We start from the raw sequence: 26,210 nt of genomic DNA, 5'->3' as shown, positions 1-26,210 counted from the left end.
GGTACTTCCTCCTGGTCTCCCATGCGGGTGCAGGGCCCAAGTACTTGGGCCATCCTCCACTACCTTCCTGGGCCACAGCAGAGCTGGACTGGAAGAGGAGCAACCGGGACTAGTACCTGGCGCCCCAACCGGGACTAGAACCCAGGGTGCCAGCGCCACAGGCAGAGGATTAGTCTAGTGAGCCACGGTGTCAGAATTACACGAATTTGGCTACAGGAATATCCCAGTAAACCATCCAAACAGAGTCACTTTTCCACTTGATTCTCTCACTCCAATGTACTAAAGCAGAACACATCTCTTGATATATCTATCTAGATATTATTCCCCAGACGTCACTACTGTGACATTTGTCACTGCTGTACAGTAACTTCAAAGCATGGCAAATTTTACAGCATCTAAGTTATATTGCAATACTGTTTCAAAATAAATCACAACATAAAAAGGAAAAAAACAAGGTAACTTCACAATCAATTCACTGCAGGGCAGACGTGACAATTACAAGCAAACCATCCTATCTCTGTAAAAGACAAAAGCCTGGGGCTAAGAAGAGCATTGTGCGCACCATGCAGGTAAAATTCACTGAGACAGTAGATACTCTCAGGTCTTCTCAATTTCGCATTGTATGTGTATGTTACCATGTCAATAAACAAGCTGTTTTAGTGTGGCACATCATTACAGCCCCTAATAATTTATCCTTGGTGTAAAATCATGATTCTCACATACCAAGTTTTCTCAAATTTGGAATTCTATTCAAAACCAGCTTTCTATTTGGATGGTGGCTACACAATAAGCATAAATTGAACAGTGATGATAAACGTTATTCTCTGAAATCTAACTGGTTATGACACCTGTGCTAGTATTCTTGAGAGCCTACTTTCTACAGTTCAGATGAAACATACTTAAGCATTCCATACATACAGACCAACATCTTTACAATTTTTTTTGAAAATGTCTTCATTTGGTCTTAGGAAATTTAATGAATATAAGAACAACTTTCTTCCTTTTAGGTAACAATTATGGTTTGCAGATATTCAACAACTGGAACATCAATGGCCATTATATAAAAATAAATAAAAAGTAACAATGTTTTCACTCTCTAAAGTCTAAGCAATGTTGAGAAAGCATGTGGTGTAGCTGTTAAGCTATCACTTCGGACATCCACTTCCTGCACTGGGGTGCACGTGTTCAGGTACTGACTCGGCTCCTAATTCCACACTTCCTCCTATTGTGCACCTTGAGAGGCAACAGGTGAGGGCTCCGGTACCTAGGTCCCTGCCACTATGGTAGAAAACCAGACTGAATCCAAGGACAGCAACCGCAGCCTGATCTAGCCCTGGTTATGGAGGGCATTTTGGAGGTGGGAACGTTTTGACTGTCTTGCAAATACATAAAAATTAAATGTAATTAATTTTTTGCAAGTATTACCTAAAACTGAAAATGCCTGAATCTAGAAAGACCTTCCTGATGATTCAGTTTAAAAGATTAAGGAGGACTAAGCACAACACAATCGATATGCTAATTGAGAGAGTTGTAGAAATGTCTCTTCCAGCTTTGTTACTTAAGAACCAGCCAAATAAGCAAAGGAAAATAAGAAGATTCAAAAAAACCCTTCCAACTCTATCATGTCAGGTCAAGGCCCTACAAGATGAATATGGAAACACACTATCGTTACGGGTCTCAGAAGGTGGTACAGATAAGGAACCTGGACCTCTATGTTTATAATCATTAGTCAATTATATCTGTGTAACGCAGCACTGATACTGACAAAATTGTCCAGGCTAAACAACTTGAGTCACAAGCATTTACCCGTAAAGGATCCTGTAATATCCAATGCATTTCAGGAGGTAGAAAATCACTAACAGGATCAAGAAAGGCCTTACATGTCTAAAGAAACAACTAACACACACCAACCCTATTCAATTCAAAGTTTCTTGTATTGGAGGCATTTTTAAAGGCCCTTTTGGCAAAAAGACTTTAAAATTTATATCCTCAATACAGAATCAAGTCTTCCCTTCACAACTTTATGACTATCAGGCAGATGATCCAGCCACAACATAAAGGCAAGCCTTCAATCTATATTAGAACAAGTTTTCTTGCAAAGTTTCCAGTGCTTTTTGGTTTGGCCTGCGCAAGAAAACCACAAGAATAGACTTGCATGCGAAATTTTGGCTCCGTCCAGGAAATGCAGAGGCACACAGAGTTATTCTCAAGTACCAAACCTTTCCCCATCCTCCACTGAGGATAAGTGTGGTGGGAGGGCTGAGAAAGGACAAGCCAACTCATTAGATCCAAACCAATCACTAGTATCTAGTATGCTGTGGGCCAGATTCTACTGGCAACAGCAAACATCTTTATTTGTCCAGGAAAAATCAGATCACATGATAAAAGCTGGAATCTATGAGTCTCATTGTTCAATCAAATCACTGAAAGTATAAATTTATTTTTATACCTTCGGGTTAACAAAATGGTAGAATTCAAACAAAGATATAATTAGCTCAAAACTATCTTAATTTTTAACCTTTCCCCAACTCACTGAACAAAAACTTAGCACTATCTAATCAAGGGAAAACATCCAAAGAATAGAAAACAAAGTTAATTTCTCTCTCTTCGGAAAAGAACTTTATATAATACAAGTAATTCTACACCCTGGGAAAAATCGGTCTCCTAAATGTAATATGTTCTCCCTTGTAAAACAGTACAAACAATTCAAGAGTTCAAATAAAATACTAGCAATTGGATGCTTTTGAAAAGTGGAATACAGAAGCCATGTGATATGTAAACTGGCAAACGATATAGGTTACATGGCTAAAATCCAAAGCAATCCTCACCCAAAGGAATTTAAGGCATATCTGACCTTTTCACTACATGTGCAGAGGACCAATATTCTCAACAAAACAAAAGGTGGTTAACAAGGGAAATCCGTACACTAAGAATTTCAATCAAGATGATTTCAGAACAACTGAAGTTTAAGAAGTGATTTTCATATCATTTTTCACTAACACTAGAAATGATTTCACGTGTCTAATTGGCTGAGACTTCAGTGACTCTGGTTCAACACCCCCATATTTAAACTTAAGAAGAGAAGAAAATGTAACATCAGAAAATTCTCTTCATAAAATATTCTAAGTTTAGAGAACGTTCCACCCACTCCTTGTCTTCTCAATGAAATCATCATGCATTATATGCACAATTCACATGACCAAGACTCGTGGGTTTCTATATCCCGATTCTGATACACTGAATTAAAGATCACAGATACAGTCAAGTTTCAGAAAGAAAGACGACCAAAGGAGAATGGGTCTGTGTCTGAGGATCCAGTGGTGGTGCAGGTATCTTGAATCGTGCAAGAATATATTCCACTTGGCCACATACATGCAAACACAACAGGAAAGAAAGGAAATCTCTACAGTAGGAGTAGATGGTATTTAAAAGCAAGCAAACAACAGGCAGAAAAATCCTAGTTGAAAACAATGTAATGATCTACAGTAACTATTTTCATCTCACCACAAAAAAGAAACAGAAAAGGTTTAACTTAGGCATTCACACCTTTAAATTATTAAAATTACAATTTGGCCGGCACCGCGGCTCACTAAGCTAATCTTCCGCCTGTGGCACCGGCACCCTGGGTTCTAGTCCGGGTTGGGGCGCCGGTTCTGTCCCACTTGCTTCTCTTCCAGTCCAGCTCTCTGCTGTGGCCCAGGAAGGCAGTGGAGGATGGCCCAAATGCTTGGGCCCTGCACCCACATGGGAGACCAGGAGGAAGAACCTTGCTCCTGGCTTCGGATCAGCGCGGTGCATCAGCGGTAGCAGCCATTTGGGGGGTGAACCAATGGAAGGAAGACCTTTCTCTCTCTCTTTCTCTCTCTCTCTCTCTCTCTGTCTAACTCTGCTTGTCAAAAAAAAAGTTACAATTTATCTAATATTTGCATAGAAACATTATACCAAACTGCATTTTTTTGTCCTTTTTAAGGTTTTTTTTTTTTTTCAGTCAGCATTTTTGTTAGTCTGTCAACTAAGTCAAAACTGAATAACGGTTCAACATATCTCCTACCTGATATGAATGCAAAATGTCTTTATCTCTGCAGTTTATTTTTTTTTAAGTTTGTTTATTTATTTGAAGTGCAGACTTAGAGAGAGGGAGAGACAGAAGCAGAGAAAGAGAAGTCTCTCAACTGTTGATTCACTCCCCAAATGGCCACAATGGCCAGGGTTAGGCCAGGCCAAACTCGGAGGTTCATCTGGGTCTCCCACAAGGGTGCAGGGGCCCACGTACTTGGGCCATCTTCCGCTCGTTTCCCAGGCATGTCAGCAGGAAGGCAGGAAGCTGTATCAGAAGTGGAGCAGCATCCACTGGGGACGCCAGCACTCCAGGCAGCAGGGTAACCTAACGGGACACAACACAATGCTGGCCCCATCTCTTGAGTTTCAACAATAACAAAAAAACACCCTCAGGGCTGGCAATTTGCAGCACAGTTAAGACACCACTTAGGATGCCCCCATCCCTTATCAGCGTTCCAGCTCTATTTTGACTCCAGTTCCCTGCTAATGAACACTCTGAGCATAGATGGTGGCTCAAGTACTTCCAACCAGCTGGGAGACACAGACTGAGTTTCGGATTCCTGGCTTAGCCACGGCTCTTGCAGCAATCTGAGGAGTGAACCAGTGGCTGCAAGATATCTGTCTTTCAAATAAAAGAAAAATAAAAACATAACTTTTTAAAATAGAGTCTAATTTAATTCAAAAAATAATGTAAGGTAGAATCAAAAAAAAAAAAAAAAGAAAAAAGAAAAAAAAACAACAACAACAACAACTTGGAAACACCACCACAGGAGGAAACAAAGAAAAACTCTAAGTTTAAAAGGGAGGCCATTTTTCTAACCGATCTATCTTTAAGAAAATACATTTACAAAAAAACCAGGAAGGGAGGGAGGAGCTTGCTGTCACTGCTTTGAAAGAGCAGACTGTGTATACTCCAGCAAAACACAAACTTCTAACAAAAACGGTGTTCATATCGTATGTCTGTCAAGCTGGAATTTTTAATGAACTGAGCTCAAAGTGAGATAAGAGGAAAGCATGCTGAACTTGATTTCTATGATTAAAGCCCGTAAACAGAAGCCTGACTTTGAATTTTAACACAGGCAGGTCAACTGTATTTCCTCTGGAAAATTCTTCCCTAATGTTATTTAGGGTAAAAAAAAATCATTTTGAGAATAACGGGTTAGTGTTTAAAATGACTACCTCCAGCACTCACATGCGCCTCACTGAAGAGCCACATTTCTGTACAAGAATACTTTTTCCCTGAGAAGATAAGGCCTCACCTTTCTTGAGTTACACAAGTACGTGATTTTAGCAAAATATGCCTGCCTTTTGTCCATGTACAACTTTCTTTCACAGTTCCTCTGTGCTGGCATACCAATCCTTCACCATAAAGAATTTTCATCCATTTTTACTGTGATCACTTATCCTGCACTAAGGCAAACGAGGTTTAATTTTTAAAAATATATAGCCAGATGTACAACAAATTCCTATTTTTTAGCTAAAGCTGAAAGTCATTTTTCCTAATTTTCAAAAATAGAGGGCAGTTGTTTACACCTGTTTATGTTAGAATCTTTTTCTTTCAATTTTGTTTTGCGGAATCCGCTCCCAGGGTCAGTGCTGTGGTGCGGTAGGTTAATCCTCCGCCTGTGGCGCTGGCATCCCATTATGGGCGCTGGTCCTAGTCCCGGTGACTCTTCTTCTGATCCAGCTCTCTGCTATGGCTGGGAAAGCAGCAGATGGTCCAAGTCCTTGGGCCCTTCCGACTGCATGGGAGACCTGGAAGAAGCTCCTGGATTTGGATCAGCTCAGCTACGGCCGTTGCAGCCATTTGGGGAGTGAACCAGCGGATGGACGACCTTTCTGTCTCTCCCTCTCACTGTCTGTAACTCTACCTCTCAAATAAATAAATAAATCTTTTTTTAAAAAAAGAAAATGCTGGCCGGCGCCGCGGCTCACTAGGCTAATCCTCCGCCTTGAGGCGCCGGCACACCGGGTTCTAGTCCCGGTCGGGGCGCCGGATTCTGTCCCGGTGCCCCTCTTCCAGGCCAGCTCTCTGCTGTGGCCAGGGAGTGCAGTGGAGGATGGCCCAAGTACTTGGGCCCTGCACCCGCATGAGAGATCAGGAGAAGCACCTGGCTCCTGCCTTCGGATCAGCACGGTGCGCCGGCTGCAGCGCGCCAGCCGCAGCGGCCATTGGAAGGTGAACCAACAGAAAAGGAAGACCTTTCTCTCTGTTTCTCTCACTGTCCACTCTGCCTGTCAAAAAAATTAAAAAAAAAAAAAAAAAAAAAAAGAAAATGCTCTCAGTGATTTCAATGGTGTAGTACAAATGCACACATAATTACATAACCTGGACAGATCAATATTAGACTTTAACAATGGGAAAATGGCAAAGCAAGCTGAAATAGAATAAACTGATAAAGAAACATGAAGGAATAAGACAACAGTCAACAATTTCCTTGGGGTTGTAGATTAATTTTTAGAATATACAAAAGGGTATTCCAAAATGTTCACAGAAAGTGGAATCAGAAGGTAAGTCTATTTTGGTGCAAAAAAAAAAATAAATTAAATCCATTAATACTAGGTCTTTAAAATGTTTGTGAAAAATGTGTATTTTGAAAAAAATGGGGCCTGCACTGTGGCCTAGCATGTAAAGCTGCAGCCTGTGATGCCAGAATCTCACATGCGCACCAGTTCCCTTCCTGGCGGATGCACTTCTGACCCAGCTCCCTGCTAACAGCCTGGGAAAAGCAGCAGATGAGGGTTCAAGTGCCACCCATGTGGGAGACCTGGAAGAAGCTCATGCCTATGGCCTGCCCTTCATGCCACATGGGAATTCAACCAGCAGATGGAAGATATTCCCTCTCCTCCCCTCTCCCCCCCATCTCTCCCACCCTCTGCAATTCTGACTTTCAAATAAATAAATAAATCTGTTCTGATAAAGCAAAAAAAAATATGCGTGGGTAACAAAAATTCTGTTCCAAAAGAAGGTTATCTTTTAATTCCGTTTTTCCATAAAACTGACATACTGGTAGCTAGACCCCATCTCACCAATGGATTCATAACTTCCAGGGAAGAAGCCTGCACTGGTGTATGAGTTTTTAAAATACCACACAAGCAATTTCTGAGGTGGCGCAAAAAGTTGACAATCAAAGACTTAAGGCAGACCCAAATCAATGACAACTACTGAATGTAGTGTTAAACAGACAAAGTATCACACTGCTATAGCTACTCCTGATCTCCAAAAATAAGACATTCTACATAATGGCAGTAACCTGTGATAGTGAAAACTACATGATAAGACCTTGAGAAGTCTAAGCATATATTGGAAAACGACAGTTTCAAGAAACAGACCAATTTAACTAGCAGTAAGTAATCTCACATGTGGCATGCTCCTATGCAAACCTTCCAAGATCTACACTTTGTTTACTGCTGTTAGTTATCTGGATATAAAAATATAAAAAGAAATAACATTAAGTCAATACTACAGGAAAAGTTGGCATAAGCAGGTTAGCTTAGATTCAAGTTTGTTTTCTTCTGTACTTTAACAGAATTTCAATCTGCCGTGAGTTATTTATTTCCTAAGTGAACAGAGTGCTGGCTTTTAGAAGACGGTGTCGTGGCACAGTGGGTTCAGCCACTGTCTTCAGTGCCAGCATCACTTATGGGCACCCATCTGACTTCTGCCTGCTTCAATTCGCTCATCCAGCTCCCTGCTAATGTGCTTGGGAAAGCAGAAGAGGATGGGCCCCTGCACCCACGTGGAAGATCCAGAAGAAACTCTCGGATCATAGATTTGGATGGGCCCAGCTCCAGCTGTTACAGCCATTTGGGAAATGAAGCAGTGGATGGATGATCTCTCTGTATCTCCCTCCCTCTCTCTAATTGTGTCTTTCAAATAAATAAATAAATCTTTAAATATTTATTGGAAAGTCATAGTTACACACAAAAGAAGGAGAGACAGAGAGAGAGGTCTTGCATCTGATGGTTCACTCCCCAATTGGCTGCAATGGCCGGAGCTGTGCCGATCCGAAGCCAGGAGCTTCTTCCAGGTCTCCCATGTGGGTGCAGGGGTCCAAGGACTTGGGCCATCTTCTACTGCTTTCCCAGGCCATAGCAGAGAGCTGGATCGGAAGTGGAGCAGCCGGGTCTCGAACTGGCGCCAGGACGTTAACCCACTGTGCCACAACACACGCCCCATGAAGTGCGTAAATATTTAATCGAATTTGCTCTCCTAGGAATTTATCCTAGAGATCAGTTCATGCAGAAACAGAATCAAAAGAAAGTATGATCATTTTACCTTATAAAATATATGAGATAAAGAAGTAAAAATTAAACAAAAGAATCAAAGAAAAATTCTACAACCAAAGTACAACAAAAATGAAAAATTTGATAGACATTCTAAATACCAGATTGAGCAATGAGGCCTTGGCCTGGCCCAGCCCCTGCTATTGTGGTCATCTGTGGAGTGAATTAGCAGATGGAAGATCAATCTGTCTCTCTGTCTCTCTCTGTCTCTGTCTCTCTCTCTCTCTCTCATTCTCTGCTCTACTCTTCTGTAGCCCTAACTTTCAATATCTAAAAAACATCTTTTTAAAAAAAAGAAAAAATGAACTTTATTATAACAAAAAATCTTGAGTTATTAAAATTATTAAAAACAAACATAATAATCAAAGAGTCAAACCATCACAAAGTAACAACTAAAAGCACACAAGTGTCAAACTATCCAAAATTCATGAAACATTTACAGCAGGGTAGATAAATAATCAACAATGCTTAGGAGGATTATTAAGAACATATATAGACCTAAACAAAGCGAAACCAAATGGACCTACAGATATCTAAAGAATATTCCATCCAACTCAACCATAGTAGAATATACTCATACATTCTTCTCAACTGCACGAGGAAAACTCCACAGGACGGATATAAAATAAGGCATAATAACTTAAATCGTAGAAATAAATTCTCCAGCCAAAATGAAATAAAAGTAGAAATCAACAACAGCAAGAAATGTGGAAAACACATATCCAGAGAGGACCTACTAAACAAACTCCTAAATAACTTGTAAGTCAAGAAAAAAAAATCAAAAGGAAAACTAGAAAACATTATGTATAAATTAAGACAAAAATATAATATACTAAAGTTATGGAAAATAAAATCAGGTTCAGAGGGAACTTATAATTGTAAGTGCCCATATTTAAAAAGAAAAAAAAAGGTATCAAGTCAGTAACCCAGTTACCCGTCTTAACAAGCTAGACACTAACAAACTTCAAGGGAAGCAGAAGACTAGGCATATTAAACTGAAAATAAAAAAAAGGAGAAAGTGAAGAAAACCAACAGTAAATTCTTTGCAAACACCAACAAAATTAATAAACTTTCAACTAGACTAACAAGAAAAAGATGACACAAGCCACAAAAATCAAGAACAAAAAAAGGGAATTCAATGCTGACTTTACAGATACGAACCAGATTTTAAGAGAATATGATAAATCACTACATACCAAGAAATCAGATAACTCAGATGAAACAAATCCCTAGAAAGATAAAATTACCAAGCCAACTCAGGAAGAAAATAGAAAATGTGAACAGATCTACAAAAATTAAAAAGAATAAATTCAAAAACTTACCAAAAGGAAAACAACACAACATAGCTTAGTTGGTGGATTTCAGAAAACACAGAAGAGTTAAGTTCAAACCCTTCCAAAGTCTCCCCTCAAAAATAAAAGGAGATGGAACATGTCCCACCTCATTCAAGGGGACACATATCAAACTGATATAAAAGCGAGACAAACAGCACAAAAAATGGTACACACCAATATCCCCATGAATATAGAAACAAAAACATTCAACAAAATACCAGCAAAATGATTCCTTTGACATATAAAAACAACTATAGACCGTGACCAAATGAGACTATCCCAGGAATGCAGGATTGATTTAACATCCAAAAAAGAATCAGAACACACATTCACAGAGTGAAGAAAATAAACAGATCATTTCAATAGACACAGGAATAGTATTTGACAAAATTCTATAGTCTTCATGTTAAATATACTCAACCAGATAGAAATAAAAGGTAACTTCTTCTATCTTACAAATGCCAACTATGAATAAGTTGTCATTAATATCATATCTACTGGAAGGCCGGCACCGCGGCTCACTAGGCTAATCCTCCGCCTTCCGGCGCCGGCACACCGGGTTCTAGTCCCGGTCGGGGCGCCGGATTCTGTCCCGGTTGCCCCTCTTCCAGGCCAGCTCTCTGCTGTGGCCAGGGAGTGCAGTGGAGGATGGCCCAGGTGCTTGGACCCTGCACCCCATGGGAGACCAGGAAAAGCACCTGGCTCCTGGCTCCTGCCATCGGATCAGCGCAGTGCGCCGGCCACAGCGCGCCGGCCGCGGCGGCCATTGGAGGGTGAACCAACGGCAAAGGAAGACCTTTCTCTCTGTCTCTCTCTCTCTCACTGTCCACTCTGCCTGTCAAAAAAAAAATTAAAAAAAGAAATATCATATCTACTGGTAAAAGACTGAATGTCGTCCCATCCAAGATCATGAGAAAGACAGAGCTGCACACCCTTGCACCTGGTATTCAAATTTTACTGAAGGTTCAGTTAGGTACTGAGGCAAGGCAAAGAAAGAAGAGGCATTCAGATGATTTCTATCTGCAGATGGCATGATTCTGTACACAGAAAATCATAAGCAATACACAAAAAACTGTGAGAACTAGTAAACAAGTTACTAAGAGCAACATGTAAAAAGCAGTTCTATTGGGGCCGGCACTGTGTCGTAGTGGGTAAAGCCACACCTGCACTGCCGGCATCCCATATGGGCACTGGTTGGAGTCCCGGCTGCTCCTCTTCCCATCCAGCTCTCTGGTATGCTCTGGGAAAGCAGAAGATGGCCCAAGTCCTTGGGCCCCTGCACCCACATGGGAGTCCCAAAGAAGGTCCTGGCTCCTGGCTTCAGATCAGCTCAGCTCCGGCTGCTGTGGCCGTCTACGGAGTGAACCAGCAGATCGAAGATCGACCTATCTACCTACCTCTCTCTCTGCCCCTCCTTCCCCCTCTGTGTAAATCTTTCAAATAAATAATCTTTTAAAAAAATAAATTCTATTATTATATGCTAGTAATGAACAAACAAAACAAGAAATTAAGATATCTAAGAAAACAATCCATAGTACAAAATACTATTGAAAGAATAAATGAAAATGAATATCATCGTAAACCTATTTCATGTTTGTGGATTGGAAAACAAGATTATCTTAATCCTACTCAGATTTTCAGAATTCACAGGTAGATTCTAAAATTCAAGTGGGAATGCAAGGCATCCAACATAGTCACAGCAACTCTGTAAAGGGACAAAGTCCCACAACTCACACTTTCCGATTTTGAGACGCACCACAAAGCTAAGTCATCAAAGCAGTCGGTACTAACAGTTCCATGAAGAGTACAATTATGTTTTTCACATGGATGCTCTGACAACTCCATATGAAAGAACGGTCTTTTCAACAGTGGTGTTGTTAACAACCAGACACGCATGCACCAAATAATGAAGCTGCACCTCATTCTCACACCACAGTCAGTAACGAATTCCAAATGTGTAAAAGACCTAAATTCCAACTCAAACCCCCAAAAAGAGCTAAGGCTTTTTTTTCCAATGGAAAATAAGTGATGATGAGGATATAGAAAAATGGGAACCCACAGTTGTTGGCAGCTGGAAATATTCTGGCAGATCCTCAAAATGTTAAACTTTTGAGTTAGCTATATGACCCAGTACTTTCCAAGCCTACTTAAACAAAGGAGAGATAAAAACACATATCCACATGGATTAATTCATAACATGAAAAAATACAGCAATGCAAGACTCCATAACTGATGAAAAGGTAAGTGCAAAGTGATAGATATATCATAGAGAGATATTATAAAAATTGAATAATGTCTTAACTGAAAAAACAGATGAAATTTAAAACTTTATGCTAAGTTAAGGAAGTCAGTCACAAAATACTGTAAATTCTATGATTCCATTTACATAAAGCTCCAGAGGATACAAATCTACAGAAATATAATGTACACTAGCAGGTTAATAGGGCTGGGGTAGGACTAGTTACAAGAGAGAAGAGAATGACTACTAATGGGTACAAGGTTTCATGTTTAGGTGAGGAAGACTTAAGATTTGGATCATGGTTCTATAATTCTGTGAATAAAATAAAAGCTATTATAAACACTAGGTGAATTTTATCATACAGAAATTGTGTCACAAGGCTATTAAAAATAAAGATTGCAGGGGCTGGCACTATGGTATAGTGGGGTAAGCAGCTGCCTGTAATGCTGGCATTCCAAATGCACACTAGTTCAAGTCCTGGCTATTCCACTTCCAATCCAGCTGCCTGCTAATGTGAGGGGAAAACGGCCTAAGAACTCAGGCCCCTGAACCCAGGTAGAAGACTCAGAGGAGCCTCCTGGCCCTTGGATGCAGCCTGGAACAGCAAGGTTGTTGCGGCTATTTGGGGAAATGAACCAGTGGATAAAAGATCTCCTCCTGTCTCTGTAATCCCACCTTTCAAAGAAATAAAAAAAAAATTTTTAAAGTAAATATTACAAAATATTAAAGGACTATCACTAGACTAATTAAAGACTGCTTTGATGTTCTTAGAAGTCAAAATGATGACTGGGGAAAAGCTCTATTACTTTTTAAACTGATAATCATTTTTGAAATACAAATATAAATGGAAACTGGCTCCAAATGCCATTAACAATTTAAGAGTCCTGCATTCAAATTCTTTTTAATTAAGACATTACTGTCTTTTTTCCTGAGATAGGTTATAGACTGAGGATTAGATAAACTAGGAACGTTCCTGATAACTCACAGCACTACCAGTCTGGTTTTTTACCATTCAGGATGAACTGTAGAATCCTCACTGCCCTTTACATTCTTTCCCATCCACTGCTTATGGAACATTTTTACAAAAAAATGTCCTTTATATACTGAGGACATTGGACAGCATTATATTTCTGCATCCACAAATGTCATTTCTGAAACTCAAAAGAAGCAAAGTCTATCACATGTATCCATGTTTTTGCTCTTTGCTTTGTTCTTTCCTTGTGTTCCAAGATTCTTTCCTATAATTATCATTTCCTTTCTGTTTAGATAACTGGTAAGCCATTCTTTTGGAGGAGACATGCTACAATAAATTCTTTCAGTGCTTCTTAATCTGAGAACGTACCGGGCACCCCCTCCTCAGTCCAGAAGTATATTTTCGTTGGATATAGAATTCTGGGCGGGCGCTTCTCTTCTTTCAGCACTTTTCCATTTTCTCTGGCCTCCATGGTTCCTGATGAAAAATCTACCATCATTCTGCTTTTCTCTTGTCGATCAAATGTCATTTTCCTCTGGCTGCTCTCGAGACGCTGAATTTGTCTTTAGTTTTGGGAAGTTTGGCTATGATGTGTGTATTCAAGATAGATTTTAAGAAGTTGGCTCGCACAGTTAAAGAGATTGGCAATTTCAAAATCTTCAGGGAAGGGCAGTGGGCTGGAGACCGAAGGAAGAGCTAACACTGCACATTGAAACCTAGAGGAATCTGCTGTCAGGATTCCTTGCTGCACAGAGAAGGTCACGGGTTCTCTTGAGGCTTGAGACCCTCAGATGCTACCCAGCCATGTCAGGGGGGTAATATGCTTTACTGTGAGCATCGCAGATATAACTGTTCATCTTACCCCAAAAAACACCCTCACAAAGATATCCTGGAAAACAGCTGTCAAATATCTGGACATCATGGCTCACCCAAGGTGACAAAATTTACTGCCACAGTGTACCCAGCATTGTAGGTCTTGCCTGTTTCTTTGTTTTGGTTTATCTTATTAGGCATTTAATCAGATTCTTGAATGAGTCATTTTATGTCTTTTGTTAAATGTGGGAAATTTTCAGCCAGTATTACTTCAAATTGTTGTAAGCTTTGCTCACTTTCTCTTCCTTCTGGGTCTTTGATATAAACTATAGAACTTCTGTTACCAATCCACAGGTTCTTAAGTTCCTGCTGTTTTTTATTTTCTACCTGAACTCTCTATACTGTTCAAATTGGATGATTTCTAGTTTCCATTTTCAAATTTACTGATTCTTTCTCCTGTTCCTTCAGTCTACTACTGAGCTCCCCCTCAAGTCATTGTCTGGCTATATAATTTTCTAGGATTTCATCTGATTATTTTTTATTTAATCTATTATTGTACTGAGACTTAAATGTATCCTACTTTTCCAGTTGAAGTATTTTTAGGTTGCTTGTTAAAACTATTTTATGATGATTGTTTCCACTGGGGATAATGTAAAGCCCTGGCCAAACCTTTGATATCCCTATCAGGGAATTCCATCCTTGGGAGCAGCTCAGTGCCAGCATCTGCTCCACACCTCCCCCATTCAAGATGAGACGTCCTTGGCAGAAGTAGTGATATTGACCTGTGATCAGACATCACTACAGCAAAAGGAAAATGGGGACCAGCAGGAGCAGGAGCCCAGGTACTCAGTTCTGCCTCCCTGGGCAGCCAGAGTAGGACGTCCTTGTTCTTGCTAGACATGGCTGTGAGTTCAGTTTGTCACCAGGCCTCCACTGAGAACAGCACCGGGCTGGGAGGATACAAGGATGCCACATTATATTCCCCTGTAATGGAGTGGCCGTATCACTTCTGAGCAATGGGTATCCGGGATCCCATTAGGCAGGATACCTTCCCCATAGGGAAAGGAAGGGCCACCTCAGCAACACCGGGCTAGTGCTGCAGCGCAGGTATGCTCCATGGCTCACCCTGACTCTGAGCAGGACGACGACTATCAAGCCCGAGTCAAAACCCTGTCTCCCACTCCCAGGAAAATGAAGGCTGACGTCTGTGCTCCCTCTAACAAGCATTTGTTGGCAGAGAGGTAAGGATAAGCTTAGAGTTTTTCTTCTTTATTTTTATTCAAAAGGTAGAGAGAGAAATTTTCTGTCTACTGCTTCACTCCCCAAATACCTTCAACAGCCAGGGCTGGGTCAGGCCAAAGCTATGGGTGGCAGGGACCCAGCTAAGCAAGCCATCACCTACTGCCAAGGGACTTAGGTATGAGATGAGCACATTGCAAACAGCACATCAAATGCTGCACCAAACATTCGCTACCAGGCTACAGCTGAAGAGTTTGACAGGAGTAGAATGACTTAACTAAGCAGACTCCTGTCTTGCTAGATGGAGGCTTTCCCAGTCACCTGGAAGGAGAGCAGGTATTTGGGCAGGCTTGTTTCACCTGTGCCCGCTGGTATTTCTGAGTTACTCAACTCAATACAAGTAAGGCACAAAGTGAAGCCACACAGTGTGGTTACTTGGGCCCCATGGTTTCTGGTCGTCTGCATTCATCTCACTTTTAGGGACTACGTCTATTTATAACAGCCAGGCATATGGAGCTGTACTCAGTAAGAAAGGTAAGGAAAAGTCTATGTTCCACTACATTTCTGAAAGCAAAACTAAGGCAAAAACAATCAATCTCCTTTAGCATTATTTAAGAAACTTATTTTTTGTTGTACTTTATTTGCTATTTTTTTACTTTATTTTCGAATGAAGTATTTTTTAAACATACACAATATTTTATTATGTGCTTTTGAATTTTTTTAATATCAAGAGAACACATTACAAGTAGTTCATAGATAAAATTCTAATACAGTGATACATCCTCAACACCCTCCCCCTTTCTTTATCTAACTTTTGCCATTTTTTAAATTTATTTATAAACATAGGCTTAAGGTTCCACTAAATAGAGATCAACAAATTAACAGTAGAAAGACCAGTGCTCAACAGGTACAAACAATACCCAAGTCCCAAGATGAGAGCTTCCCTCATATATACGTGTATGTGCATGTGTGTGTGTGCATATTTATGCTCTATATATTATCTACCACAAGTCAGAGAAAGCATGCGGTATTTGTCTTTTATGGGTCTGGCGTATTTCACTAAGCATAATGATGGCCAATTACATCCATTTTGTTGCAAGACAGGATTTCACTTTCTTTATGACTGAGTCGTATTCCATCATACATCTATGCCACATTACTTTTTATCTACTTATCTGTTGATGGACATCTGGGTTGATTCCGTATCTTAGTTACTGTGAACTGAGCTGCTATAAACACAGGTGTACAAGTAATTCCTTCATAGGCAGTCTTCATTTCCTGTGGGTAAATGTCCAGGAGCAGAATGGCTGGGTGATACGGTGGATCTATTATCAGATTTCCGAGGACTCCCCATACTGTCTTCCATGATGGTTGTTCCAGTTTACATTCATACCAACAGTATTTTTTAATCTCCTAACCGCCTCTTAACTTAAAACAAAGGTGACTGATCATACCCAGTCCAGGATAACCACAGGGATTTAAGATCCCCAGAAGCCAGGACAAGTGGTGAGATGACAGCAGATTTCTCCCTTCCATTTCATATTTGAGCAAATACCTGCAGAGGTGGGAGAGGTTAACCAAGGACGGCTGCGGCTTTAGGTCCCCTTCTTCCTGAATATGCTGTGTGCATGTGCATGGGGTTTAGGGGTACAATGCATACAATGATGCTGCTAAACCTGCTATGAGGTGAAAATATTTTTAAGTCAAAACCATATTAAATATATTAACCCTTCTGTATCTTAGCCCAACAGTACATGAGACCTATTATTCCTTCTTCTGACCATATGGCTAACCACATGGCTAACTCAGAGTTGCACCTCAATGAGCAGCATGACAAGAGTGGATTGTGCATCTCAATTCCACTAAAATGAAGATTTGAATATTCTGTTCTGTCGCTCCCCCTCTTCGTGGAGGAGCAACACAGGACCCTGCGCTGTTCTTTCGTCTGCTCGGCCCTCCCCGGGTTTGCTGCTGGTTCTTCCCGGGTTGGCTACTATCCCTTCCACCTCCGTGGAAGGGCAGTTCCCCCTGGCCACATTCCCCACTTCCGCAGGGGAGCGGCACACCGCCGGCCGGCTTTCTCGGGGGCTGCACGGGTTCCCTTAGATGTTCCCCATAGATGTTCCTGGTGCATGCCGTCTCTCTCCTCCTTTATAGTCCTCCTCCGCCAATCCCAACTCGGCTGCCCACACGCCGAGTACGCTGCTCTCCTCCAATCAGGAGCAAGTCCTACAGTTTATCAGTTGAACTGGAGGCAGCTGTGCAGAAGCTGTTTACTTCTCTCCCAGCGCCATATTGTGGGAGAGCAGATGCATAGAATAAGTCCTAATTCGAGTAACTTAGTCTAGTCCGGATTGCTCCCCACAGATCCCCCTTTCTTTTTATTTTTTAGCGTTGATACGCGCCTGTCTTCGGTGTCCCGCGGCACACACTCTGCTCTACTTGCTAGAGTTGCCACAGGCTCTTACAAGTCCTATCAGGCAAACCGAATCCGGGTCCTCTCTTCGCCATGTTGTGAGGAGGTTTTTAGGCGCTGATGCGTGCCTGTGTTCGGTGCCCTGCAGCGCATGCTTTGCTCTGCCTGCAGGGGCTTACAAGCTCTATCAGGCAAACCGAATCCAAGCCTTCTCATTGCCTTATTGTGGGGGAGACTTATTAGTGTTGGTTCGTGCCTATCTTCGGTGACCTGCAGCTCATACTCTGGTCGAGCTGCTTGCTGGCGCTTACCGCCTTAAATCAGGCAGACCGAATCCAAGCTTAATATTGTTGTATTGTGGGGAGGCCTTACTGATGTTAATTCGTGCCTGTCTTCGGTGACCTGCGCGCATAAGCTGCTAGCTGCCCGCAGGTGCTCATCGCCTCACTTGATTAGGCAGACCGAATCCAAGCTCTCACATTGCAGTGTTGTAGGGAGGCCTTTATTTCTCTATTTCTCTATCTCCGGGCATTCCTATTCCTCCCATTTTACTTCTATCTTCCAGCATTCTTATTTCTCTCATTTTATTTCTAAACTTCTATTTCTCTTATCCCTGCAGCTTCCCGGCGCCTCGCCCTGCCGGCAGCTTCCCGGCTCTGCGCCGCTTCAGCCCGCGCCTCTCTCATCTGTGCGGCTTCGCGGCTCTGCGCGGCTCGGCGCGGCTCGGCTTTGCGCGCACACTCCGCGGTCACCGCGCTTAACCCTTTCGCGTCTGAACCACGGCCTACACCAGCCCCGTTCCCTATCTATTCACGCCCCGTGCTCTCTCTGCACGCGGCGGCTTCCGCGAGTAACACAGCGTAGCTTACGTGTCCGCCACTAGCATTCAATCTAAGTTCCCCGGGCTAGCCTGGCGAATTCAACCCAGCGTACGTCTCCGCCCCACGGTTTGGCTTCCCGTCCTTTGCTCCCCGGGCTAATCAGACGGATCCCAATCTGGCTCACGTTTCAGCTTCTGGTTTCAACTTTTCGCCCCCTATTCCCGGGCTAACTTGAGAACCCCAAAGTGGCTTCCGTTTCCGCCTCGGCCTGCCCCCCGCGGCTTCAATTTCCCTAACATTTTTCTCTACCCGGTATGTTTCCCCAAACTTTCCTCCAACGATATTCCTCCCTCATTTCTCCTGGCCTCTCCCCACAGTCCGCATCCGAGTCTGTTTGTTCTAGCTTTCACTTTCGCTTTCGACCTTAAAGATTTCTCCCAGCTTCCCCCCGTAGTCCGTATCCGAATCTATGCCTAGGCTTTCAATAGCTTCTTCCGGCACCCTTTTCGTCCGGCTTTTCCCTAGGCTGTTTGCTAGTCTCTCTCTCCGGTATTTTCCCAGTTCTTCCCGTTTCTTCCCTCCTAAGTTTCCTATCCGTCCTAGGTTTCCTATCCGAGTCACGGCACCATTATGTCGCTCCCCGTCTTCATGGGGGAACGACACTAAACCCTGCCTAGGCTTCATATCCGAGTCACGGCACCATTATGTCGCTCCCCCTCTTCGTGGAGGAGCAACACAGGACCCTGCGCTGTTCTTTCGTCTGCTCGGCCCTCCCCGGGTTTGCTGCTGGTTCTTCCCGGGTTGGCTACTATCCCTTCCACCTCCGTGGAAGGGCAGTTCCCCCTGGCCACATTCCCCACTTCCGCAGGGGAGCGGCACACCGCCGGCCGGCTTTCTCGGGGGCTGCACGGGTTCCCTTAGATGTTCCCCATAGATGTTCCTGGTGCATGCCGTCTCTCTCCTCCTTTATAGTCCTCCTCCGCCAATCCCAACTCGGCTGCCCACACGCCGAGTACGCTGCTCTCCTCCAATCAGGAGCAAGTCCTACAGTTTATCAGTTGAACTGGAGGCAGCTGTGCAGAAGCTGTTTACTTCTCTCCCAGCGCCATATTGTGGGAGAGCAGATGCATAGAATAAGTCCTAATTCGAGTAACTTAGTCTAGTCCGGATTGCTCCCCACACTGTTCACTGCTGAATCTACAATAGTTCATGGCATAAAGAGGATAATTAATAATATCTGTTGAATTAAGGAATGAATAAATGCAAAGACAATCTTCACATATTAGCAATATTAACTAGAGGTATTTCGGTTTTGGGGAAAATTATTAATGACTCATTCATCAAAATGTTCATATGCTAGAGCTGGCATTGTGGCGTGACGGATCAAGTCACTGCCCTCTGTGATGCCGGCATCCCATATGGGTGCCAGTTCAAGTCCTGGGTGTTCCAGTTCCAATCTAGCTCGCTTTTAATGTTCCTGGGACAGCAGTGGAAGATGCTCCTAGTGCTTAGTTCCCTGCACCCCCATGGGAGACCCAGAAGAAGCTCCTGGCTTCAGTCTGGCCCAGCTCTAGCCATTGTGGCCATTTGAGAAGTGAACCAGTAGAGAAGAGACCTCTCCCCACTTTGTCTCTGTCTTTCCCTTTCTCTCTCTCCCTAACTCTGCCTTTCAAATAAATAAAAGTAGAAAATCTTAAAAAAGAAATGTTCATATGCTTTAACAAAATACAGCTTTCAGCGCGGTGCGCCGGCCGCAGCGCACCGGCCACGGCGGCCATTGGAGGGTGAACCAACGGCAAAAGGAAGACCTTTCTCTCTGTCTCTCTCTCACACTGTCCACTCTGCCTGTCAAAAAAAAAAAATTAATAAAAAGTAACCTGCTGTGTGAAAAAAAAAAAGCATGCTAAATATCAAAAGATCTTCTCACATATGAACGTCAAATTGAAGAAAAAATTGTTGGGGCTGGTACTGCAGTGTGGCAGGTAACACCACCACCTGCAGTGTCAGCATCCCAAATGGGTGCCAGTTTGAGTCCTGCCACTCCAGTTCTGATCCAGCTCTCTGCTATGGCTTAGGAAAGCAGAAGACAGCCCAACTACTTGGACCCCTGCACCTGCATGGGAGACCCAGAGGAGGCTCCTGGCTCCTGGCTCCGGATCGGCCCAGCTCCGGCCATTGTGAACAACCAGGTAGTGAACCAGCAGATGGAAATCCCCACCCCCCTGCCTCTCCTCTTTCTGTATAACTCTTTCAAATATATAAATAAATAAATCTTAAAGAAAAAAAAGCAAACAAAAAAAAAACTGTTGTTTCTCTTCCTGTGCCATAACATGCCACAAACCATCAACACTCAAATCAGAAAGACATCTAATTGAATCTAGCAGGAAAATAGTGCCTAATTTTCCTATCCGAACTGTTTCATTTTCCCCAAATTATTGCACCAGATGACTTCTAACACGTTTTTAAAAGCACACTTAGTTGGTAAGCAACTTCTCTGATATTTTTCCTCAGAATATCGTAATGTTATTAGCCATGATCTGGTACTCATCAATAAATCAACTTGAAAAGCCATATATAATGTATTATATTTACTTTACTGGCTTAAAAGAATTTATTTGTATGTGTTGAATATAAATTGACTATAAGCTATGAGAAATTTAATTTTCTAGGCAATAGGATTATAATCCTAATCCTTTGTACTTAAGTCATAACACTCAATTCCTCAAACTTTTAATTCTTGTTTTTTAACTCAGTGTTAAATGCTAATAAGAGAAATATATGAAATATGTAACTCTCAACCAGGTTTTTGTCAAAATGACATTGACAAATAACATTTAAAAGTTTTCTTATACCATTTAAACCTCATCATGTGCCACTGTTTATGTAACATAAACAAACATTTGCACCAGAATAGGTATTGTGGAGTCACAATACATCAGAGATGTAAAGTATCAAACACTGAGGTACTTAAAGAGTAATACATGCAATGGCAACACTTTGAAAACAGTTAAGAATAAAGATAAGTAAAAAACATATTTATTCAAGACGACATCACTTCAAGAAGGAGACTAAGTCTATATCCAAAATACTTTATTTCTTCCCAATCTTAGCCTAAGGGAAAATAGAAGATAGCTCAAAACAGATACTATATTAAAGCCATACTAACACAGTCTCCCCAACTCAGTAACTATATAGCTAGTTTATATTAATACAAAGTTCACAGAATTATAAAAAGTCAAGAGTTGCAGCCATAAGAACAAGGTATTTTTAAAATTACCTTGCTAGCGATGGACAGGAGTTACTCCATGTAGTGAGTATGGTCACAAAAATGACCTTGAAGGTCCCAAGAAATACCTAGCAAATTATTTCAATACTCTAGGCTTACACAAAAAAAGCTCTTTCACATAAATTCTGGATCTACTTCTGTTTCAGCATTCTGCAAGTAACTTCTGATGGTAAGGTTTTCTGACGTTGAACTACCAACTAACCTAAATGACATTAACTTGGACAAGCCTCATGATAGGGTTTAAGAAATTTCCAGACTCGACCTAGAGCAGGCAGACTTGTTTTTACATTTATGCTAATCATTAACAATCAAAGATTAAGAGGCCCATCTCTACATGTATTAAATTACAGTATACTTACTGCAGGCCAGTGACAGACACAGGACAAGTTTACAGGTACTGACAAGAACATATCTGCCAATCACACCGAGTCAACACAGCAAGAGTGAAGAGAGAGTGGTGAGGTGAGGAGAGTAACATTTTAAAAGAGCAACGCAAAGCTGGATGGCACGGCACCAGCCCATGTGCAGGTAAATATGAAGAAAAGGATGGACGTCAAACCGCTGACAGCGAATACCCCTGCAGAGAATGTCTGAGGTTGATTTCCACAAGAACATATTACTCTGAATAGAATACTCTAACATGCAGTTTAGAGGGGGTGGGGATTTAACACTGAACTCTCACTTTGTTTTAAATAATTAAGAATCTGCAAAGAGTTATAAGACCAGTTCTTAAATGTAAACACTCGGTCAGTTTTCCGTACTTATCACTGACAATGACGTCCATCACACCCATGTCTGTATAATCTGGTTGGGGAAAGTGTGGGGGATGTCTGAGTTTGAGTCTTTGGCTCTGCTTTGGGTTCCCGGTTCTTGCTGATGCACGCCACGGAAGGCAGGAGGCAATAACAGTTCACGTACTTGTGTCTCTGTAGCCACGTGAGAGCACTCCACTGCGTTCCAGGCTCCAGACTTCCACCTGGTCCAGCCCTGGCTGTGGCCATCCTTTGGCAGAGTGAACTGGTATCTTTCTGCCTCTCTCAGGCTACCCATCTCTCTCCCCTGCCCATCTCAAAACAATTTAAAAAGATAAATTTTCCTTAAAAGGACTAACACTGTTTCAGACTTACATCATGCTTTAATTTTTTTTCCCTAAAGAATATGAGTGGAATCATGGCAGACATTAGAAATTAATAATAAAAAGTTTCATTTCCTATTTCAACTTCACCTGTCAATATTGTATCCTCAAATATTCTGTGTTTCTCAAGTCCAAAATAGTATTTAGCATCACCTTCCTAAATTCACAAGTATTCTTTCCATGAACATTTCTTGGTTAAACAAAAGGAATTTTTATACCAAAGTAAGATTAGACTATGCATTTACTATTAATATATGTTCATACACACATGCCTGTGTGTGTTAAATTGTTTCTGAAGTCATCCCATGTTTAAAAAGAGTAAGCAACAGACTGTCAACCCTGTACCTTATATTCATCCACAATAATACTGAGAGCTTCATGACCAGCCTTCCTCATGTCTTCCAATTCTTGCTTGTGTTTATCCTGAAAGAAAACAGAAAGTAAATCCACGATTTGTTACTGTTTTGTTTTCAAAATAATAAAACCATCAACTTTTACTCCACGAATGCCTTAGGGGTCTAGTAAGACACACCAATAATGCAAAGAAAACAGAGAAAGGGTTCTTAAATAAATAAATCTTTTCTTTTAATCTAAAAGGCAGAGTTACAGAGAGAGGAGAGAGACAAAGAGACAGACGCAGACAGAGAAAGAGACAGAGACAGAGAGAGAGACAGAGAGAGAGACAGAGAGATTTTTTGCATCCACTGATTCACTCCCCAAATAGCTGCAAGGGCACTGGTCTGTGCTAGGCTCAAGCCAGGAGCAGGAACTTCATCCGGGTCTCCTTTGTGGATGCAGGAGTCCAAATGCTTGGGCCATCTTCCATTGCTTTCCCAAGGGCATTAGCATGGAGCTGGTTGGGAAGTGGAACAGCCAGGACTCAAATTGCTACCCATATAGGGATGCTGGCACCATAGGCAGTGGCTTTACCTTTTAATGCACAGCACGGGCCCCCAGGTACTTTTTTTAAGACAAGACTGAATTCATTTGAAAGGCACAGTCACAGAGACAGAGGGAGATATAGAGACAAAGGTAGAAAAATCTTGCCTCTGTTGTTTCACTCCCCAAACGGCCCCAAGAGCTAGGGCTGGGCCAGGCAGAAACCAGGAGCCTGGAATTCCATCTGGGTCTCCAACACGGGTGGCAGAGGCGCGAGCACTCTGGCCACCCTCAGCTGCTTTCAGAGGCGCAGTAGCAGGCAGCAGGATCAGAAACAGAGCAGTCAGGACTTGAATAGGTGCTCATATAGGACTGCCAGCAGTACAAGCAGTGGCTTAATCCCTGTCACGCTGGCCCTGAGAAAGCATACTTTATCAAATAAAAGTCTTTAGAAGTTTTGGGACAGTACTGAGCCAGTAAGAGATAAAGAAGGAAGAACAAAATAAAGGACAAAGACACCAAAAGGTGAGATTACAAAAGCTGGTGGTGCTCTGCCTTGGGACCATGGACAACTCCTGGCCTGGACCAACAGACAGGTGACTCTGTCACTGCAGCAAGCCTGGCTCCACACGTCTGATTCCTCCTCCAGTGCTTCTAATACAGGTCCAAGTGGGGACCACTGGATACACCGTACCTGCCCAGGATGGGAGAGGATGAACTCTCCTTGGATGATGCTAGCATTCTACAGCATCTTTCCAATTTACAAGCGCACAGTTCAGTTTTCAGTACAATATTAACAACATACGAGACTAAAACAAAAACAATAAAATGACAACAAAAAAGAGAGGGAAGAACCAGCGTTGGGGCACAGTGGGTTAATCCACCATCTGAGATGTCAGCATCCCTCATGAGAATGGCAGTTTGAGTTCCAAGTGCTCTGCACTCATTCCAGCTGCCAGCCAATGTGCCTGGGAAAGCAGTGGGAGATGGCCCAAGTGCTTGGACCACTGCTACCTACATGGGAGAACCAGATGGAGTTCCAGATTCCTGGCTGGGCCACCATGTGGGGAGTGAACTGGTAGATGGAAGATTCTCTCCTCTGTAACTCTTGCTCTCAAATAAATAAATATTTTGAAAGGGTGGTGGGGCTGGGGATACAAAATAGTTGAGCAGGATTCAGATACAGGCACAAATAAGAGTTAATAAAGAGCTTTTTAAAATGCATTCCTTTATCTGAAAGAGGGGTGGCCTGGCTTCCGGGGTCTAGGGCTTCCTCTTGGGCCTCTGTCACACGGTGACACCAGTGCTGCATCGAGGTCATCAGCTTCTCAGTGTTTGCTGACATCTGACTTCCCCGAACCCCTCCCCCTCAGCACCTGAACGGCTTCTTTCTCTTCGTGTTCCGTGGTCGTCTCTAACACTTGTCGTCATTATTCCTCTGCACTCTCAGAGGGCTACTGTTTCTGGGTCTCCCGAGAGAGCTGTGGGCTCAGAGCACTCAGCCAGATTCCACGACTGTCCTCGCATCTGTCTTCCCAGAGCTGCCTTCCGCTGGGGCCCTGTTCCTTTCGGGGTGGCCACGTCTGATCCCCTGGGTCCTCAGGATCCAGGGTCTTCACTCGCCCCTCTGCTGACATCAGCAGGGATGACATGTGACACATGGACGCCCTCCTGCTCTCGGTGGCTTAGTCCCACCGTGTGTTTTCCAAATTTCATGTAACTACTGCCATTCAGTATTTGGTTGAAGGTGGTGTTCGTAGGTTTTTCTTTTATCTATCTTAATTACTCTAATTTTGCAAGAAAATATGTGAAGACTCACAACTCAGCAGTGTCTGTTGCTGCCATCATCCTGCTCAACCCACTCCTTCCTTTGTGAAATATTTTCCATCACTGGACCCTTCACTCGTTCTCTTTCTAGCAAATTCCTTCTCAGCCCGTTCCCGAGGCTCCCATTCATGGCCCCAGCTCCCAAATACAGGCGTTCCCTGAGCACTGAACCTCTAACTTTACCAAACTCTAATTAATCTTAATTCTATTACATTAAACAATATCGCTCCATAAATCCTTAATTTACATCTCTAACCCTAAGACTGACTGCCACCAGATTTATTTATTACACGGGTATCTAAAAAATAAAATATAAAAGTTAAGTCCAATGTCAAATTCTTCATTTTCCTCTACCGAACTGCTAGTGCAGCAAAAAAAAAAAAAAATTGTGAAATCATTTTTTAATTTTTTTCTTTTAATCTTTCATAATCCACACATAGTCTTCAGAAAATCCTACTGGTTCTGACTTAACTTTTTAACTCTTTAACTCTTAAATGATAAGTAAAACGTGTCAGGCACTGTTCTCAACTTGTTTATTTGAATCTATATATTAATCTCATGATCCATAAGCTGAACACCTGTCAGCCTATGCACTGCTACATTCTGGCCTACACCATGCTAATTTCTCAGCAGGAGTACTATACTAACACCCTTGTCACCAAGACCCCAGCCTTTTTCCTAGTAATCAGAAAAATCCTTTGAAAACTTAAGCCCATTCACACACCACAACATGAATTCTATGAAGAGGCAGGAATTAATCGCTGCTGTGTCCACAGTGCCTAAAACAGCCGAGTGGGTGGTCAACAAACATCTGAATAAAGCAAGATCACACATCTGTCCAAAATTCCCAGATGGCTTTCACATTGCTTCACATAAAAAACCTACCATCATTCCATGGCCCA

The 26,210-nt window shown here is 42.3% G+C and overlaps 1 protein-coding gene across 32 annotated transcripts in view; it reads right to left on the bottom strand.

Annotated features, from left to right (window-relative positions):
• The window catches only part of CCDC91 (coiled-coil domain containing 91), a 348,878-nt gene that overhangs the window by 153,191 nt on the left and 169,477 nt on the right, over positions 1 to 26,210 (bottom strand). For all 32 annotated transcript variants that reach the window (XM_051850358.3, XM_070049592.2, XM_089304790.1 and 29 more), the window contains one exon: positions 22,948 to 23,025. In XM_051850358.3, the coding sequence (XP_051706318.1) occupies positions 22,948 to 23,025 (78 nt within the window). The remainder of the gene's footprint in view (positions 1 to 22,947; positions 23,026 to 26,210) is intronic.

The sequence above is a fragment of the Oryctolagus cuniculus genome, chromosome 9 (genome assembly GCF_051225735.1).
Source record: "Oryctolagus cuniculus isolate XC-2025 breed Fujian yellow rabbit chromosome 9, ASM5122573v1, whole genome shotgun sequence".
NCBI lineage: Eukaryota > Metazoa > Chordata > Mammalia > Lagomorpha > Leporidae > Oryctolagus > Oryctolagus cuniculus.
This window is presented reverse-complemented; position numbering and strand designations above follow the sequence as displayed.